The sequence below is a fragment of the Schistocerca nitens genome, chromosome 3, assembly GCF_023898315.1.
Source record: "Schistocerca nitens isolate TAMUIC-IGC-003100 chromosome 3, iqSchNite1.1, whole genome shotgun sequence".
Lineage (NCBI taxonomy): Eukaryota > Metazoa > Arthropoda > Insecta > Orthoptera > Acrididae > Schistocerca > Schistocerca nitens.
The window spans coordinates 466,618,672-466,640,560 of NC_064616.1; the positions used below are offsets into that span (position 1 = coordinate 466,618,672).

The 21,889-nt window shown below is 37.8% G+C and overlaps 1 protein-coding gene across 1 annotated transcript in view; it reads left to right on the forward strand.

Annotated features, from left to right (window-relative positions):
- The first annotated feature begins 5,182 nt into the window (after window positions 1-5,182).
- Window positions 5,183-21,889, forward strand: part of LOC126248392 (DNA polymerase zeta catalytic subunit) — a 227,444-nt gene continuing 210,737 nt past the window's right edge. Inside the window, exons 1-3 of the mRNA XM_049949342.1 lie at window positions 5,183-5,276; window positions 14,042-14,188; window positions 19,870-20,056. Of these exons, the coding sequence (XP_049805299.1) occupies window positions 14,050-14,188; window positions 19,870-20,056 (326 nt within the window). The 5' untranslated portion in view covers window positions 5,183-5,276; window positions 14,042-14,049. The remainder of the gene's footprint in view (window positions 5,277-14,041; window positions 14,189-19,869; window positions 20,057-21,889) is intronic.

A 21,889-nucleotide genomic window follows, 5' to 3' on the forward strand; every position in this document is an offset into this window, starting at 1 on the left:
GCAATTGCATGCATTATCTCTAGGTCTTTTGCTTCTGAAAATGTTTCCTCAGGGTTGGTGACACGATTTTCAAATTCTTTTGTTGACAGAATGAAATGAATCTGGCAACATTCTTGATGCTGAATTTATGTGGTGGAAATTGCTAACTTTGTACTTTTTGTCTGCCAAGTTGTGCTATGAGATCACGTAATATGTTTCTTATATCGTGTCTTTCTTACATATCACACTTGAATCAATGTACAGTAGTCGTAGGAATTCAGTTTTTCAGAAACTTTATGCTATCTGTGATTCATTTACTACAGCAATGCATCTAACTTGGTGGATGCGGTATTTTATATAATATAGCTCAATTAAGTAATATTTTTCAGTAATACTTTATTTTTATTAAAGCTACTTAAAAATTCTAAAGTTAGCTAAACCTATATAGAAAAAAATGCAGAAATATAGCTTTATAGTTGGGGAGCAGGGGGTGCTGATTTGGCAGTTCTGCCTAGGGTACAGAATCACCTTCGTTCAGCTCTGGAAATTCTCCATATGTAGAAAACATCATAAGAAACAAGAATACACAATATATATTTACAATGAAAAACAAATTTGTTAATGTACCTTCCACAGATCTAAAGTGCAATGTTCCCAATGGATGTGGAATAAGTCAAAAAACTGTTAAACATATTTTTATTTAAAAGGTAATAAATAAATTATCACAAAACACATAGATGTTCAAACACTGAGCATCATATAATGATTATCAGACTATTATAGACATTCATTATCAAATAGAAAAGTCATTTTACAGCACTTATTTACAGTGATTACATTACTGTACTGAATTTTTACAGAAATCATAGTGTTCTAATTCTTACATTACTTGATATTATTAGTGACATAAACACATCAGTTGATTATACTAAGAAATTCGTTAAGGGAGTGGAAGTTGGCTACCAATAAGTCATTCAGGCTGCTCTTAAACTGAACTTTATTATTAGATAAATTTTGTGGTTGCTGGCAAGTTATTGAAAATGTGTATTCCTGAGTAATGGACACCATTCTGGACAGAAGTAGGTGTGTTAAAATTTTTGTGAAGATTATTCTTATTTCCACTATTGATTCCATGAGCTGAGCTGTCCACTTGAAAAAGAAATGTATATTTTAATGACAAATTTCGTTAAGAAATAATTGTATTGGGAAGCAGATGTTGGTATCTATAGTTTCCCAGAGAGGCCTCTGCAGGATATTCTTGAGTTCACACCAAAAATAACTCTTATTATGAATTTTTGACCTGGAAAACTTTAGCTTGGTTTCATGAATTATACCAAAAAAATATCCCATATGACATTATAGGTTGAATAGAAGCACAGTATGCTGGCATTTTTATTTTTGTATCACCTATGTCTGACAACATTTGCATTGCAAATAGTAATTTGTCTAGGCACTTCAGTTGTTCTGTGGTATGCTCTTACTGGTTGAATTTATTTTAAAGCTGTAATCCTAAGAATTTAAGACTGTCAACTACTTCTCACTGTTTGTCATCATGTTTTAGGCATGTAATGGTGGGAAGCCTCTTACAAGTTTTAAGCTGCATGTAGTATGTTTTTTTCAGAGTTTGGTGACAAAAGGCTGGCTAGGAGCCATTAATGATGTCCATGAAAATTTCATTAACCAGTCTTTCTAAGACTATACTTGATTTGCTATTTAGTGCAATGATCGTATCATCTGCAAACAAAACAAGCTTGGCATGTGGTAATGTTACAGATGAAAGGTCATGAAAGTAAGGGCCCTAAGATGTAAACTTGTATAATGCCACATGTAATTTGTTCCCAGTTGGATGTTACCTGACAGTTTACTGAGCAAGGTGGCGCAGTTGTTAGCACACTGGATTTGCATTTGGGAGGACAATGGCTCAAACCTGTGTCCAGCCATCTTGATCTAGGTTTTTTGTGATTCCCTTAAATCGGTTCAGGCAAATGTCAGGATGGTTCCTTCGAAAGGGCATGGCCGACTTCCTTCCCTTTCCTTCCCTAATCTGATGGGACCGATAACTTTGCTGTTTGCTCCTTTCCCTTGGATCAACCAACCAACCAACCCCTATATCTTATTACATGTCTCTTTCCTAATAACTGGTCCATCAGAGATACAGAATTTCAGCCATTTTGCAGCATATCCTGTTACACCTAAATAATATAATTTACTTAAAAGGATATTGTGATTAGCCTTTGACCATTCACAAAACGTACCAGACTTTATAGTCTAATGAATTAAGTACACTCACACTGCATGTGTAGCCAGCCTTTTCAATAACAAAACACTTTAGACATCCAAACTGTGATTTTGACAATATGTTCTTTGCTGTTATAAGGTTAAGAAGCCAATTGTATGTTACCTTTTCCAAAATTGTTCAAAATCCTAGAGAAATTGAAACTGGACTAAAATTTGGCGATACAACTTTATTGCCTTTCTTAAACAAAAGCCTAACTTGAGCATATTTCGACTAGTCAGAAAATGTTCCATTGATAAATGACTGGCTACACAGATAACATAAAATGTTGCTGAACTCAGAAGCACGCTCTTTAATTAACTTTCTTGATACTTTACATGAAGCCTTCTACCAATATAAAATGGAAACTTAATTATGTACAGGTATTCAAAAGGAAATTAAAAATATTCCTCACAGAACACAGTTTTTATAAAATTAATCAAGTCTTGTGAATGAGTTGTAACACATTCCTCATGGCAACATTAAACGAAATCACATAACTATAAACAATATTAAAAGAAGAAATGTGTTGTTTATGTCAAGAAGACAGAATTCTGTATTTTATCTCAAATTATGATGATAAAATGAAAATATATTTAAGTCATTGGGATAAAAGTATGTACTCTCAGGAGAAATTTTGTATTTTAATTTGAAAAATAGTTATTAATTTACATATTCGATCAGGATAAAAATACATAATTTCATTTATTTTACCATTTTAATCATTCACTTACAATTGTAGGATGTATGGTCCCCCAGCTACACAAAACACCGTTTTTTCCAAGTTCCCAAAAATGTTTCAGCACCACTGTCCCATCATCAGTGGGTTTCCGTTTTATTCAATCTGTAATCTGAACATTTTTTTCTAAATGATTACAAAATTATGTGGATATTTAGTTCAAACAATAATTCGTTTATTTTTGTTAACACCATTACAATTGGTGTGAATGAATTTTCAGGACTACTTGTCTAATATTTATTATAGGTAGCTTGTCATCTGCAACCAAACGATGTTGATGAGAAATTTTGTTGGGAGTTAACCTATCATCTAAACTTAATTTGGTTGCAGATGACAAGCTACCTGTGATAAATAATACACAAGTGTTCCTGAAAAATCACAAACATCAATTGTAAAGGTATTAACAAAAAGAAATGAATTACTTTTTTAACTAAATATCCATATAATTTTGTAATCATTTAGTAAAGATGTTCACATTACAGACTAAATAAAACGGAAACCCACTGATAATGGTACAGTGGTGCTGAAACATGTTTTGGAACTTGGAAAAAACGGTGTTTTGCATAACTGGCATAGTTTACATCCTATAATTTTAACTGTAAACACGGTAAACACAAAGAGCTAAAAATCCAAATGATGGACATTCACTTACACTTATGCCAGTAAACTGCAGGTTGGAATATTATAACCCACCAATTGTTCTTAAAAAATAAGTAAAATAGTATATGTGTAATGTACAAAATGTCCATGAAATACAGTATTATTTCACTTGACTTGTCCTATATTCCTACTGCATTACTAAGGCAATATGTAATCAACAGGACCAACTAAAGAAGCAAAATCAGATCAAAACACTTGTTTCTTATTTTAAAGACTTAATGGTATACATTAATTCTACTGGTGTAATGGCAGTCACATTAATATCTCTACAGTTATTTGTAATGACTGGTCTGAGATAGTCTATAACAGCATCTGTTGAACATTAGAACCCTATCTTCCCAGTAACAGTTATGAAATGCTTGTTAAAAAGTTTTGCAATATTGCACACATCTGTTACCAATGTATTACTTACTGTTAATGGGATCTACTACTCTTTATGTCTGGTTCTACCAGTCCCCTCCATCACTATGTCCTAAACTGTCTTTGTTTGGTTGATTTGGGGGAGGGGACCAAACAGCGAGGTCATCGGTCCTGTCGGATTGGGAAAGGAAGTCGACTGTGTGCTTTCACAGGAACCATCCCGGCATTTACCAGAAGCTATTTAGGGAAATCACGGAAAACCTAAATTAGGATAGCCGGACGCAGGTTTGAACAGTCGTCCTCCCGAATGCTAGTCCAGTGTACTAACCACTGCACCACATCACGCGGTAAACTGTCTTTATTTTGCTATCTGAAATTATTATATTATTCTCGTAATGCATTTACTTTGATGTCAATGGACTGTGAGCATCGAGACGTTTTGACGTCTGTGAGGCAAAGGTGTGCCTGATTTCAAAATTTTATGCCAAAGCTGGCACAGATTTACACACTGACTTCTTAAGCTCCTAATACTTTTAGATTTAACGAACTTTTATATATGACGCGACATTGATTCATTATTACTTTTGTTTGAAAATTAACCTATGTATGTAAATTAAAGGTCGATTCACGCGTGGCAGAACAAACCGGGACGGAACGTCAAACCTTTCCAACGGCCATTTCAAATGGCGGCATTCACACAGGTTGCCACCGGAATGGAAGACGACGTCAAAGCTTCCCGCGAAGAATGCCTTGTTGTTGGGGGAACTTTGTAGTCGTCTGCTAACAAGGCAAGCTAACCCATCTTCGCCGCGTTCACTCATGTTACAATAATGGATTTCGTATTGGCATATCAGTTAACTATAGGTTGTTTCTGAAGGCTATTTCTGGCGGGATATGCCAACGCCACCTTGTTCCTAGGTGGCGTTGGATATGAACGTGCAAATATGCGTTGCTTGTGCCACAGATCCTGCTGAGGAAACCAAACAGTTTAAGAAGTTGGCTGCATTGGGCTGTGCATTAATATCCTTAGGCGGTGACAACAAGTTTTTGTTTATATTTTGAAATGCAGACGAAGTCGTGAAACGAAGTTATGTGACAGTGCACGTTTTAATATATGGGTTCTATATTGAGAAACCGATAACTTTCGGATGTGTGACAAACAGTATTGTGTGTTGGGTCAGAAGAATACAGTGATTGTAAGACAGTAGAGGAAAGTGCGCATGGACCTGTTCAACATTGTATGCAATTCGTCCCTGTCTTAAGGTAATTTCTGCGTATTGTCTTTTCTTTAGGAAGGCGGTCTATAAATATTACCACCGATGCTGATTTTAAGCACAGAAGAAAGATGTGGGCGATATATACTGTTTAAATGCTGTTTATGGCATTGCAAGCTGAAAGCTTTGTGCTTCACGTTAATCTTAGTGTCGGTTTTAGGTTGGTGTCTCTCTTATCTTGTGTGTGATGTAGACGATCCTGTCGACTGCGTTTATCTTTGCCCCACTCGTCTGTGGTCAACATTAATTATGGAAAGTATAAAAGTGGTTTTTTTTCTGTTAACGTTTGCATTAACACTGCCCAACATGCTGAAAGATTGTGCATGTGGGTGCATCCTGTGAAGCAGTATGGTCAGTTTGATGTTGTGTAAGCTATTAACGATAGTAAAGTGAACCTGAATTCATTAGTATAGTTACTTCCTCTTTTGAGAACTGTTTTCTCCTGAAGGTAATTCAAATCAAACAGAAGCCTAAAAGTAAACCATGGATTACCCAAGGGGTACAGCTCTGATGTTAGCACTGTAATGCATTACAAAGAATACTGCAAAATATTGAAGCAAGTAATCCAGAAATCTCAGCAGCTTTATTATGAGGAAAAGATAGTTACATGTGGCAACAAAATTAAAACTATATGGAATGTAGTGAAGACAGAGACAGGTGTGGCCTAGAAGGAAGAGGAACAGATAGCTCTAAAAATAAATGAGACATTGATAAGAAATGCATGTAGTGTTGCAAGCCTCTTAAACAAATACTTTCTTTCAGTGACTGACAGTTTGACATATCAGGTTCAGTAAACAGTGCAGTGGAGTATCTGACACCAGTCTTTTTTTTTTTAAAAAAAAAAAAAAGAAAAAAAAACTGTAAAATGGATGTGATACTCAAATCTCCCTAAGAAGTAGCACCCATAATGAAATCCTTAAAATCTAAGTATTCTGGTGGTTATGCTAGCATATTAATGAAGTTAATCAAAGAGTGCTCATGCGAGTTGAGTTCTATCTTAAGTTATTTGTGTAATCAATCACTTATCAGTGGAACATTTCCAGGCTGGCTAAAATATCCTGAAGTTAAATCTCTTTACAAGAAGGTGGATAAATAGATACTGTGAAACTATCGGCCAGTTTGGCTTTTGCCGCCTTTTTCAATTAAATATTTGAAAAGGTTGTGTTCAAGCGTATCCTTAAGCATCTGACTGCAAGTAATATATTGTCCGATTCACATTTTGGGTTCCTTAAGGGGGGGGGGGGGTAGGACGTCAAACAGGCCGACTTGGATCTGGAGAGGCACCAGAGAACATTTTAATTTTCACTGTCTATACTTTTACAGATAAATTCATAAAACTTTGTCAGCATGGCCAGGAAGGATTCAGGAGTCACACTGATAGCAGTCGAAGTTCAAAACATAACAAAATAGTTTATGTTTACATGTGAAATTTAATCTTTTTTTTCATTTACTATTGGCTGCATTTGATGCTGTAGATACACTTTTCATCATAAGCAAGAGAGATTCTTCAATGAATTTTGCACAGCATATAAATCATACTTATGGCTGTATGAAACTCTAGAATTTTCCTGGAAATCTGTTAAAAACTTTGGTACAAATTGAGATAATTAACTATAAAATTTGGGTTTTTTGTGCAAACGTGAAGTTTAAAATGTAACAGTTCATTCATATTTTCAGTAATTAAATACACCTGTAAGTATTGTTTTTTATTACATTTTTGAACTTCCACTGCTATGAGTGTTAATCCTGAATCCTTCCTGTTCATGCTGACAAAGTTTTATGAATTTATTTGTAGAAGTGTAGACAGTGGAAATTAAAATGTCCTGTGGTGCCTCTCCTGCTCCAAGTCGCCCATTTGACATCCTACCCCCCCCCCCCCCCCCCTAAGGGTTCAGGTATAGTGAAGGATATTTACACATACAGTGAGAATATCCTTAAGTCATTAGATAACAAATTAGAGGCTACTGGCATCTTCTGTAACCTGTCAGAAGTGTTTGACTCTGTGAATCACAGCATTCTCTTTGGCAAATTACAATATTATGGTTTTACTGGCAGTGCTGTGAAGTGGTTTGAGTCTTACCTAACTAACAGAGAACAAAGGGTGTCGCTGTGAAATACCTGTGGATTAGGCAGTCACTCTTCATCTGATCAGAAATTAATTACATGTGGTGTCCCATCTTAGGTCAGTTGCTTTTTCTTGTGTACATTAATGAGCTCTCCTCTGTTACATTGCCAGAAAAATAGTTGTTTGTGTGTGCAGATGATATAAACATTACAGTAAGTAGCAAGCCAAGTCCAGATTTCGCATTTAGATATTGTCGCTAATGAAATTTTCACTGACATTAATAAATGGTTGATAGCTAATTCACTGTCATTAACCTTTGAAAAGACCCTCTATATGCAGCTCAAGAGATTTCCTTCTGGCATGTGCATAACATATGAAGATAGGCAGATCGAAGAGGTTGACAGTGTTAAATTTCTGAGACTACAACTCAATCATAAATTCAGTTGGGAAGGACATACCACAGAATTGCTGAAGTGCCTAAACAAGTCTGTATTTGCAGTGAGACTGATGTCAGATGTACAAGATATAAATATAAAAACCTTGTGACTCTTCAGGCTTTCCCGGCAATCTAATGACATCTTGGGTTGTCGGGTGTTCTGCCGGATATCAGCGTCGTACTTGCATGATATTTCGGTCACGTAGCTCGTAACCTTCATCAGGTGCGACCTGAGACTGCTCCTCGAGTGGATCTGGTCCAGTATTTATGTCTATGGCCTTCCCCCTCCACCAACGGCTGCAGGCGCTTCCTCTGTGGTCTGCGCCCGTTCCCTGCGACCTGCTGGAGCGTTGCTGCTCCGTTTTCCGTCCGCTGCAGTTCTAGGTGTTCCCTCTGCGGTTCGCGCCCACTAAACCCGCTCCTGGGGGTTTCATCTACGGTCTGGGGTACCACGCATTCCCCCTGCGGTCCACGCCCGCTCACCACGACCTGTTGGAGCGTTGCCGCTCCGTTTTTCGTCCGCTGCGGCTCTGGATGTTCCCTCTGCGGTCTGCACCCACCAGTCCCACTTCTGGGTGTTCCATCTTCGGTCTGGTGCACCTGGCAGTCCGTCAGGGGCTCGTTTTCCATTTCCATGTCTCTGGTTCTTCTGTTTGTGTAGTGTTGCAGCTGGCCCCGTTGCTCCTTTAACAATTCCAGAGCTGGATCCCAGGCTCTGCTTAGCTGGTACCCTGTGTCACGGTTCATAAGATCGTCAGCCATTTTAAGTTCTATCGATTCTTTTATAACACTGTCCCAAAATCTGGGTGTTTGTGCTAGAATCTTGGTATCCTCATACTTCATGGCATGATCTAGTTCTAGACAGTGTTCAGCAATGGCTGACTTAGTCACCTGTCTTAATCTAGTGTACCTCTGATGTTCTTTGCACCTGATCTCCGCAGTTCTTGTTGTCTGGCCAATGTAGGACATGCCACATTGACAAGGTATATTGTATAGGATTTACCCCCAGGAGCGGGTTTGGTGGGCGCGGACCGCAGAGGGAACACCTAGAACCGTAGCGGACGGAAAACCGAGTAGCAACACTCCAGCAGGTCGCAGGGAATGGGCGCGGACCACAGAGGAAGCGCCTGCAGCCGTTGGTGGAGGGGAAAGGCCATAGGCATAAATACTGGACCACATCCACTCGAGGAGCAGTCTCAGGTCGCACCTGATGAAGGTTACGAGCTACGTGACCAAAATATTGTGCAAGTATGACGCTGATATTCGGCAGAACACCCGACAACCCAAGATGTTATAAAAACCTTGCTTACTTTCATTCTTTTATGTCGGTTGGTTAATTTCGTGGATGGGACCAAATAGCGAGGTCATCGATCCTGTCGGATTAGGGAAAGATTGGGAATGAAATTGGCCATGCCCTTTCAAAGGAACCATCCCAACATTTGCCTGAAGTGATTTAGGGAAATAACTTAAAACCTAAATCAGGATGGCCAGACGCGAGTTTGAACCATCGTCGTCCTGAATGCGAGTCCAGTGTGTTAACCGCTGCGCCGCCTTGCTCGGTTTCTATTATGTTGTACGGGAACACATTCTGGGGTAAGTCATCAAACTGACCAAAAGATTTTAGCGTACAAAAGTATGTAATAAGACTCATTTGTGGTGTGATTATACCAGAGCTGCTACGAACTACCACAGTGTTAATCATATTAATCAGATGTTGCGTCCATGCTAACCTGTCTGGCATGGCCTCTTCTCCCTCCATACTAATCTTCTATCATTCATTTTCGTTAGGGCCTATATATGGATGCTAGTTAGTCTATGGGATGATCCACCTGGCAAGCCAAGAACACTAACACACCCGCTTCTAGGACATGGGATGTGAGCCAGCTCCAGATTGAATTGGCCTCACACATTAGCAGTGAGAGCTGGTGATGTGGCCAGCCTGGATGTGGTTTTTAGGCTGTTTTCCATGTCCATTTAGGTAAACACTGGACTGGTACCCACTTCCCATCTCAAATACTCACTATGCAAACACTTAGAACATGTTATCTCCTTTGTACCTGAGATTTACACTAGATTCGGACAGATGGGGTACATGAATTCATTCTGGAAGGAGATGGGGAGAGTGGTGGTGTCAGGAAGGACATCTGACCACCAAAAGCTACTAACCCTGTCAAATCCGATATAACAATGCAGACCCTGTAGAAAAATGGGAAAAGATAGAAGAGAGAGAGAAAAGTTGGTCTTTGGAATGTATTTGATTTCCTTCATGCTACCAGAATGTTCAGGCTACCCCAAGAAAATGTTACACTTCCAAATTGTATTTCAGCTCTTATTCTCATTTCCCCTCTCCCAAATGCTATGATCTTTAATGTGTCATTATCATGTTCTAACATTTACTATTGTTCCCTTTAACCCTTGTTGAAATTCAATTTCTGTTGCCCGGATTCCCATCACAGTATATCTTTACTTATTTATTTATTTGGCCCCAAGAGTCTTATTTTGTTGATTCGATTAGATGCAGATTTGGTTCCATAGACCCAAAAATAAGATGATCCTCATGGGTGTGGAACATGACAGAAAGTATAACATGTAAAACATAAAACATTTGAATATCCATTTGTACAATGTACAAAATATGTAGAACAAGTCATGTACATAGAAATACAGAACTGTGATGTAGAAATATGGTAGGATACTATTATAAGGTATGGTAATAAAATTACATAGCACAGCTCAACAAAAATTATGTAACTTATGGATCAAACTTATACACTACAACTCAGTTGTTGATGTTGTGGTCTTCAGTCCTGAGACTGGTTTGATGCAGCTCTCCATGCTAATCTATCCTGTGCAAGCTTCATCATCTCCCAGTACCTACTGCAACCTACATCCTTCTGAATCTGCTTAGTGTATGCATCTCTTGGTCTCCCCCTACGATTTTTACCCTCCACGCTGCCCTCCAATGCTAAATTTGTGATCCCTTGATGCCTCAGAACATGTCCTACCAACCGATCCCTTCTTCTGGTCAAGTTGTGCCACAAACTCCTATTCTCCCCAATCCTATTCAGTACCTCCTCATTAGTTATGTGATCTACCCATCTAATCTTCAGCATTCTTCTGTAGCACCACATTTCGAAAGCTTCTATTCTCTTCTTGTCCAAACTATTTATCGTCCATGTTTCACTTCCATACATGGCTACACTCCATACAAATACTTTCAGAAAAGACTTCCTGACATTTAAATCTATACTCGATGTTAACAAATTTCTCTTCTTCAGAAACGCTTTCCTTGCCATTGCCAGTCTACATTTTATATCCTCTCTACTTCGACCATCATCAGTTATTTTGCTCCCCAAATAGCAAAACTCCTTTACTACTTTAAGTGTCTCATTTCCTAATCTAATACCCTCAACATCACCCGACTTAATTCGACTACATTCCATTATCCTCGTTTTGCTTTTGTTGATGTTCATCTTATACTCCCTTCAAGACACCATCCATTCCGTTCAACTGCTCTTCCAAGTCCTTTGCTGTCTCTGACAGAATTACAATGTCATTGGCGAACCTCAAAGTTTTTATTTCTTCTCCATGGATTTTAATACCTACTCCGAATTTTTCTTTTGTTTCCTTTACTGCTTGCTCAATATACAGATTGAATAACATCGGGGAGAGGCTACAACCCTGTCTTACTCCCTTCCCAACCACTGCTTCCCTTTCATGTCCCTCGACTCTTATAACTGCCATCTGGTTTCTGTACAAATTGTAAATAGCCTTTCGCTCCCTGTATTTTACCCCTGCCACCTTTAGAATTTGAAAGAGAGTATTCCAGTCAACATTGTCAAAAGCTTTCTCTAATTCTACAAATGCTAGAAACATAGGTTTGCCTTTCCTTAATCTTTCTTCTAAGATAAGTCGTAAGGTCAGTATTGCCTCACGTGTTCCAGTATTTCTACGGAATCCAAACTGATCTTCCCCGAGGTCGGCTTCTACTAGTTTTTCCATTCGTCTGTAAAGAATTCGTGTTAGTATTTTGCAGCTGTGGCTTATTAAACTGATTGTTCGGTAATTCTCACATCTGTCAACACCTGCTTTCTTTGGGATTGGAATTATTATATTCTACTTGAAGTCTGAGGGTATTTCGCCTGTTTCATACATCTTGCTCACCAGATGGTAGAGTTTTGTCAGGGCTGGCTCTCCCAAGGCCGTCAGTAGTTCCAATGGAATGTTGTCTACTCCGGGGGCCTTGTTTCGACTCAGGTCTTTCAGTGCTCTGTCAAACTCTTCACGCAGTATCATATCTCCCAATTCATCTTCATCTACATCCTCTTCCATTTCCATAATATTGTCCTCAAGTACATCGCCCTTGTATAGACCCTCTATATACTCCTTCCACCTTTCTGCTTTCCCTTCTTTGCTTAGAACTGGGTTTCCATCTGAGCTTATGATGTTCATACAAGTGGTTCTCGTCTCTCCAAAGGTCTCTTTAATTTTCCTGTAGGCAGTATCTATCTTACCCCTAGTGAGATAAGCCTCTACATCCTTACATTTGTCCTCTAGCCATCCCTGCTTAGCCATTTTGCACTTCCTGTCGATCTCATTTTTGAGACGTTTCTATTCCTTTTTGCCTGCTTCATTTACTGCATTTTTATATTTTCTCCTTTCATCAATTAAATTCAATATTTCTTCTGTTACCCAAGGATTTCTACTAGCCCTTGTCTTTTTACCTACTTGATCCTCTGCTGCCTTCACTACTTCATCCCTCAAGGCTACTCATTCTTCTTCTACTGTATTTCTTTCCCCCATTCCTGTCAATTGTTCCCTTATGCTCTCCCTGAAACTCTGTACAACCTCTGGTTCTTTCAGTTTATACAGGTCCCATCTCCTTAAATTCCCACCTTTTTGCGGTTTCTTCAGTTTTAATCTACAGGTCATAACCAATAGATTGTGGTCAGAGTCCACATCTGCCCCTGGAAATGTCTTACAATTTAAACCCTGGTTCCTAAATCTCTGTCTTACCATTATATAATCTATCTGATACCTTTTAGTATCTCCAGGGTTCTTCCTTGTATACAACCTTACATGTATATAACTTAGTAACACAGTAATATAAAAAATAATATGAATTATAGTACTATTACAATAAGTAGGCCTATAATAAATTTTGACACACCTTGGAAACTGTAAGTAGCCATAGTTTTCATCCTTATTTTCATGATTTATGGGCTGGTTGATTTAGTGGTGCACAACTTTTTTCTTAAAGCTACTCCACATACACATTCTAAAAAACAAAAAATTACAATAATAATGTACACATTTAGGTCTGCAACTAACTAGATACTCAGCTACATTATAACAACATCTATCAGGAGGAACAAATGCTGGTGGAACTTACTGTAGGCAAAAATACCTAAACCACACCTAGTTTTAGTGTAACCTTCTTACTGGTCTCTAATTCTTTGAAACACCTATGCACAGTGTAACGTATCACAGTGCTCAGTATACTGTGCTTGCGTGACATGAAGATGTATAGTTGGAAATTCCACAACAGTACGAGTCCAGGACACTTGTCATTAATTTTATTGTGGTATTTAATGTCATCAAACGCTCCTGTCATGCTTCACTAAGAAGTTAAGCAAGCTGTTACAGTATACATGCATTCTGACCCCAGAGATGTGATATTGCTAAGGTCTAGGTGCTTGCTGACTGCTGTACAGAAACAGTTCCAGCTCATACATAGTCATCTGAAATTCACAATGTGCATATATAGTTATTTACTTCTTACTTTAAATACTGAACTCATTTAAGAGTTTACTAGTTGGCAGTTAATACCTTTCACAGGTTTCCAGATTACAAGTAGTTTATTTTTAGCAAAGAAATTATTTTTATTAACCAAGTAGGTTTTGTAAACAAACTTTGTATCATTGCTGCACTGCGTCAACAATTTTCTGTATTAGGCAGCTTTAATTTCTAAGTTTCAAAATGTTTTTTCTCATTCTTGTGCTCTCATGCTATTGGAGATGCGATCTAATCCAGTGCCGAGTGCAGCAACATGTATTCAGCTGACTTGCATCCCAGCGATGTGAATCACAGCCTTTACTCAGTAACTGCAACTATGGGTACGAATTATCTGTAGACAGCCAGAAGGAGGAGCCATTAGCTCCGAAAGCTCCCATGTTTCCACATCTTTTATGTGTTTTCTACTGCTGCTGCTTGATGAGTAGATTTGTAATAATTTATTTTCTTTATTTTTCAGATTTCAAAATGTTTTCAGTTAATCTTGTGGTAGCAGACTATTACATGCATCAACCCATTCCTGGGCTGGATTTAGAATATTCAGAATTCAGGGGCTATGCAATAAAAGAAGTACCAATTTTAAGAATATTTGGATCAACAAAAAAGGGTAAATTTGCTATACCATGAATAATAATTATTATGTAATAGAGTCCACTCTAACTTTTTGTGATATTGCTATAAACAGCAATGCAGAAAAAAACAACAACTTGTGCATAAAGTGTAGATTATAGTTGGTGAATAACTTTCTGACATTTTTCTGTGACTTGATGGGATTTTTATTTGTCCTTTTTATTAATTTGCGTATTATATGGGCATAAAAATTTTAGTGTTTAGTTTTCGTATCCAAAGATAAGAATTTTTATTCTAGCTTTAATTCAGTGTAAAAGACAGAAACAAATATTTACACCATTTGATACAGGAATGTCTACCTACCAGTAAAGTACAGTTTCATGTATTTAATCTACATCTTTCAGATCTTATAAAGCAGTTCCTTCATTACGTGAAAGACATATATAAGAAACAGGAAAAGTGAACAATAGGTCTAAAGATATGAAATGAGAGAAAAAAATCTGCTAGCTCTGGAGGAAGGAAGGTAAAACTTCAAGGAATGAGTTAGAAATGATAGTAGACTAACTACAGAGATTCATATTTGAAAACATTAATACAATCAACTGATCACATTTGAGTGTGTAGCTTTAGCAAACTGACATGGTGCAGAAGTAAACGCACACTAAAAAGGTTGGGAAAGAATAGAATAGACAGAAGTGCCACTGTCAAATAAACTTTAAAACCACAAGCAATCTTTAAACAGATAATAAAATAAAGAACATCCTCTGGATATAACACATTGGTGTTGAAACATATTGAGGGCTTCAAACTGAAGTAGACCTCCCATTTTCTTCATAATGGGTGTTGCAACCATGAGAAGGCGACTCAGTAAAGACCAACCACAGAGTTCCAACTTGAAAAGTCATAACTGATAGGTAATTTTTAATTTCCTAATATTTTACAACAAAGATTTTTTATTTATCTGTTGAAGAAGGTAATAAAATTAGGCACGTTCATCTTCATTGTCACTTCCCTGATTGTCTAGCTCTGACTCGTATTTCTGTTACTTTTCAGTTTTTTTACAAATAGGTTTTTAACCTCTTTGCTCCTTCCACCATTTAAAATTATCCCTTAAACTTTTCTGTACATCTGTGTAATTGATTGCACTATGTAAATCAGCACACTGGCAGCTATCCAATTTGTGGGAAAACCTGTATTCCAGAACACTCAGTTTCAGTGAGGTGGTAACATTGATCATTCATATGCTGTGATGCTGTGACTGGTGTTTGATAATGCACTGCAGGCATTAGAGCCCTGGTATTCTAGACAGTACATTGTTTATTTTGTTCATACTGTTGGCTGGACTGGAGCTTTTTAGAAGATACTTCTCCCCTTCAACGAGATCAATGTTGTTGAAGTGCAGTTAGTTGGAACACACTGTTTGCGTTCAGTTATACTGAAAGTAACAGTGTTCTAAGTTCGTATATAAGACATGTTAGAATACATCAGTGGCAATGAACAAGAATGGTACATGTAACCATAGGTCTAATATGTCACTAGTGGCTCATGAACCCATTCAGCACCTTAGATAAACTGTGCAATCACATGTTACACAATCAGCATGACGGCAGTATGTAGATGTCTGTTTCTCATCAAGAATGAGTTTGCATGGTGCAGACACTGCCAAAATCCTTTATCGTGGAGCAACAATTACTGGAAAAAGTATCATTGATGATTTATCCTTCACATTTTTGAAGCAGCGCATTCAATTTCCACATGACACACACCCAATAAAACCTTGTTGAAATTACTCCATATCACCTGCATCTCTGAACTTCTTGCTTAATTTTTTTGCACAATTGTGCAGTTTCTGTCATAAGCCATTTTCAAATGCTTATGGCTATAAGCAATTATTGACTGCAGGATCATCAAAAATCTGTGATAGGAAATATTATCATACAGGTCTCTCGCATGCTGTGTTTGCAGTGAGACTTGTACTTCTGAGAGCAAATATAATATTTGTAGATAAAACGTGGTCTCTGTCTACAATTTGTCATACGAACCTCACCTGATTACCATGTGTCCTTTTAACGTATCCTTTCTTTTAGCAAATTTGCACCAAAAAGGTTGTTCCTACCTAATTGTATATAGTACCTCATCATTAGTTAGCCAATGTACCCATTGAATGTTCGGCATATTCTGTAACAGCACATTTTAAAAGCTTCTAGTCTCCTTTTGTATGTACTGTTTGTCTTGCATCTAATGCTACATTCCAGAAAAACATGTACAGAAAAGACATCCTAACACTTAAATATGCATTCATTATAAACATACTTCTCTTTCTCAGAAAGACTTTGCTAGCTATCATTAGCCTGCATTTTATATTTTCCATACTTCTTCTAGCTTCATTTATTTTGTCCCCCAGATTGAAAAACTTGTGTGCAGCTTTTAAAGTCTCATATCTGAAATTAATTCCTCTGACATCACGACTTAATTCATCTACACTACATTACCTTTGTTTTATTTTTATTGATGTTCATCTTAAAAACTTCTTTTCAAGATCCTATCTATTTGATATAACCAATCTTCCAAATCTCTTTCCCTCACTGACAGAATTACTGTGTTATTGGCAAACCCTAAACCTTAATTTCTCCTTAGTTACCTTTACTACCTGCTCAATGTACACATTGGAATACCACTGGAGATAGGCTTCAACCCTGTATTACTCCCTTCTCAACTACTGCCGCTCTTTCATATTCGTAGACTCTTACAGAAGTTTGGTTTTTGTACAAGTTGTGAATAACCTTTCATTCCATCTATGTTATCCCTACTATCTTCAAAACTTCAAAGACTGTATTCCAATCCACGCTGTTAAAGGCTTTCTCAAAATCTACAGGTGTGGGTTTGTCTTTCTGCAACCTATTTTCTAAGATAAGTCTTGGGGACAACACTACCTCATGTGTTCCTACATTTCTTCTGAACCATAGTTGACCTTCCCCTAGGCTAGTATGTACCAGCTATTCCATTCTCCTGTAGATGATTCACTGTAGTATTGTGCAACTGGTGCTTATAAAAATTATGGTTTGCTAATACTCACATCTGTCAGCAACTGCCTTCTTTGGTATTACAATTACTACATTATTTTTTTAAGTCAGAGGATGTAATGCATAGCAGATGGAAGAGTTTCCTCGTGGTGGGTTCTCCCAAAAATCTTACTAATTCTGATGAAGTGCCGCCTCCTACATTCACCTTATTTAGTCTTACGTCTTTCAGTGCCCAGTCACATTTGCTCCCAGTATCACAACATCTATTTCATCTTCACCCACTTCCCCTTCCTTCCTGCAACATTGCCTTTGGTTTCTTTCATTCAGGTAGATTTCGATATATTTCTTCCATCTTCTTTGCTTAGTACTGGCTTGTCATCACTGCTCTTTATGTTAATGCAGCTGCTTCTCTCATCACCTGTTTTTTTCCTCCTACAGGTGGCATATATCTCCTCTATAAAAGTTCCTGTCATATAATAATCATATTTAAATAGGTAATGTCGCAAGTAGACTTTCATTTAAAAATGGGGAAAATGTGTGATAACAGTTTTAATGACCTATAGTTTTCTACCAGTTTTGTCAAAGACATTTGGGAAGGCAGTGTAAAAACAGTTTTATTTGTTTTGGTCATTGTGGTTAGTGTATAAATTCTGCTTCTTTAAAACCATGGATCATTGGTTGGTGAAGAAATTGTTATTTTCTGTCAGAAATTGATTAAATAGCTGGGTATAACGTTCCAGAGCAGTAAAAAATGGAACAAGTACATCAGATTGGTAGTAGGGAAGGCATATGGTTGACTTAACTTTTTCACTTTATTGGGAGAATTTTAGGAAAGTGTAGCTCATCTATAAAAGAAATCTTCTCAGTTTGCAAGCTGCATCAGTTCAAATAAAACACTTGAGCTTTCGAGAGCTGTCTCCGCCATTGTCGTCAGGAGTTAAAATCACTGACTGCTGAGACTGGAACAGTTCTGCTTATATAAATTTAATGGCAGCATGTGGAGCCTTCCAGAAAGGGCCGGAGAGGTGAGTGCGCAGAAGACAAGTTGGGCAGTTCCTAGCAGCTCCGTCCTGCTGTGGAACCGAGTGCCGTCGCATGGCATGAGAGGCTGGTGCCAAGTTTGAAACTGCTGGTCCTGAGTCCCAACGAGTGTCAAGCCTATGCCTATGCTTTTGCTCAATGCTCAGTGCCTGCCCCTATGCTCTACCAAGTGTGTACTCCCTGATCCCTGTTCAAATTGTTGCTGTTTATTCTAATTTCTGCTGCTTCTTTGATAATAGGATTCCAGTATGATGACATTTGAGCCAAAACTCTAGCCTTTTCCGATGATACTTTATGCCTGTTTTCTGGGCAAATGTTCAGCCATGGCCGACTTCTCAAGTTCCCTTTGTTTGATGTGTCATGAATCCTCTGCTCAATGTTCAGCAACTGTGCAAATAGTTTGACGTATCTAAATGCTATCACAGTCACAGGGGACACCATACGTGCCAGGAACTCGAAGATCTATGTTGCCTTAATGGGGCGTAGCTTATCTCTTATTTTGGAGGCGGGCTGGAACACTGGTCTCAGTCCATGTCTCTTCAGCACATGTCCCATGTCGCTAGTAGTTGCTCCACTGTGTGGAAGAAATAAAACTTGTTTGGCTTCTTCCACTGATTAATGAGGCATCTTTTGTCAGTGGCACTTGAAAGTTTATGCAATTTCTCCCTTGCTGTACCCACTTTCTGTGAACATGCACTTGAAACGCTGAAATTCAGACTCTAGATGGTTGTCATCAGAAATAATCTTTGCCCCATGTACTAACATTTTCAGGACAGCTTTCTTGTGTACAGGGTGGTGAAAATTGTTTGTATTCAAGTACCGAAAGCTCAAACGTTTTATTCAAAGTGACATGGCTTGTAAACTGAAAAGATTTTATCGAAGCATGCCACTGCGAAAGACTCGGAGGACACATCTGTAAAGGAGATGGCATATAGAACACTAGTGCGACCTATACTAGAGTACTGCTTGAGTGAATGAGATTCCCACCAGGTCAGAATATAGGAAGACATCAAAGCATTTGAGAGGCATGCTACTAGATTTTTTTGCCACTGGAATTGATCAGTGCACAAGTATTACAAAGATGATTCATGATGGAGGGAAGATGATGATCTTTTCGCTAGGCATTATTGAGGAAATTTAGAGAACTAACATTTGAGGCCAACTGCAGAATGATTCTACTGTCACTAATACACATTTCACGTAAGGACCATGACGATAACATAAGAGACATTAGGGCTTGTATGGAGGCTTATAGTTGGCTGTTTTTCCCCTCACTATACTTGTGAGTGCAACAGGAAAGGAAACGACTAGTAGTGGTACGTGGTACCTTCCAACGTGCACCATACGTTGGCTTGCAGAATATGCATGTAGATGTAGAAATACAATGAGATGATAAAAATAATAAATTTTAATTCCATAGGTAATTAAATATTGTCAGAAAATAAATAAATGGCATTATAGATGAAGGGAAAAAGGCATACTGGCTTCAGTAGTACCTTTCTTATAAACCTCTTGGTGTTCAAATTAACTTTCAAATTTATGAATGCCTGATTTTATTCTGTACACCTATTTTAGAATTTATAACATAATATATTGTCATGTGTGTCATAAATGTTTCTTTGTCTTTCACTTGGAAATTATTTTTTTTATACAGGACACAAGACCTGTTTGCATGTGCATGGTGTATTTCCATACATTTATATACCATATGATGGAACAGAGATATGTGGGAAGGAGATGTATAAGATAGCTACAAGTTTAGACAAATTAATCAATGCTTCTCTTGGCCATGCAAATTCTGTCTCTCAACATGTGTATAATATACATCTAGTGTCAGGCATGTAAGTAAATTGACTCGTACGTATCTTTTATTGTTAAGTCACTGGCAGAGGTACTTGTTATTCTGCGCTAATAGTTGAGGTAATCAGTTTAAGCAAAATTAGCATCAATTTTTGGCAAAAGTAACTTTTTTGTAAATGATTATGCATACAAATTGAAGAGGTTGCTACACTATGGTGTTTGCCTGTTTTCTTTTTATGACTCTAGTTAAGCTTTCGGCAAATGATTCTTCCCATTGAGAAGCAGCATTTTCTCACCAGTAAACAGAGTTCTTCTCTGATTTAAGGTATTTTTTTCTATTATCTTTCTCTTCACATCCAACTTGATAAATACAAAATCATTGATTTTGAATCTGTAGCACATAAGCATATTGCAGAGCTTTTTCATGGGCGCTTGTAGCCATACAACCCATACTCGACACTCGACATCTCTTCATATAAAACTGACAAGATACTTAGAGCAAAAGAACTGAAAATAGCTCGGGTCGTGCTTTACAGGAAGAATCCCTATGTGGTTTAAATATGTTGACAGGTTTTGTTCCACAGTCACTATAGTGCAGACACTATAACATGTTAGTTGGCTGCGAGCACAAACAATCGAGAACTTTGAACTCCCGAGAGGAAAGGAGCAATGCTGGGCAACAGGGTAGTCACCTTCACCTGTTGGTTCTGCAAAAGTGTAACTGCCAAATGATCATAGAAATTGCTGATCCCATCTACTATTACGTGAGTCATACCCAACCCCATTATGGACCAGCATTAGTCATTTCAAAATAATGCAAGAAAACAATAAGCAACACACAACCCAAAGCAAAGCAGAGGTCTTGGAGCTATTGGTAACAGATCTGGCACAATTGCTTCCTGATGTTGGCAGCACTGTAAACAAGATAGTTGAGGCCCAACCTTTGGTGGTGTGTTATGCAACCATATTTCAAAACACTCTCCAGCTAAATATGGCATATTAAAATGTGCACATAATACCATGGATAAACACACATGTTTCTGTGTTTGAAGATGTTTAGCATTTTGACTAAACTTTTACTTTCTGCTAAGATATTTTGTTGCTAACGTTGTTTTTCACTAACTCGTCTTAAATCACATTTTATGAATTATCTACTTGTATCCCTCCACAGTTATCATAACCAATGTTAAAACTTGTCCTGCTGTTATTTATCACCAGAGCTGCTACACTGTGACTAGTAACACATATTGTTAGTCAAACTTTATACATGTAGATGAAATTATAAGCTGAAATTTGTATTGGACTTGGGACCATTAATGTATTATAAGTATTCTTGTGCCAAATGCTCAACTGCCATAGGGAATGACTGAACAAGAGGTTCCTTGAGTTGCTCATGTGCTGCAATTGCTAGCACAACGGTAATGGCTGCAACGTGCACTCGTGTCGAACTCTCATTGATTATCAATTGCCATTGCCAACATCGCAGTGGTGTGCACAACTCAAGTGCCACAGGCGGTAGGAATCTCTCATTCAGTTTAGCGTGATGGGAAGTTTTTCACATCAAAATAAAGATGTGATAGAGAGAAAATAAATAAAAGTACAGTAGCAGAACCAGTAGCAAATTTTCAATTTAACTTCTTAAAACATCATACTGCCTAGTGTGTTTCTTCTTTATGTTACTATTGGTGTTGTAAAAGAGAATGCAGCTACAAAAATAATAACACAAGCTATAAAACATAGTCATTGCAACTCTGGCACCATGGGATCCACAATCCTTGATGTTGAATTTGTAACAAAGTTAGCCAATATGTGTAATCTTTTAATGTGCATCTTCAGCTTCATCAAACGTGATCAGTACACCAACTTTTTCCCGC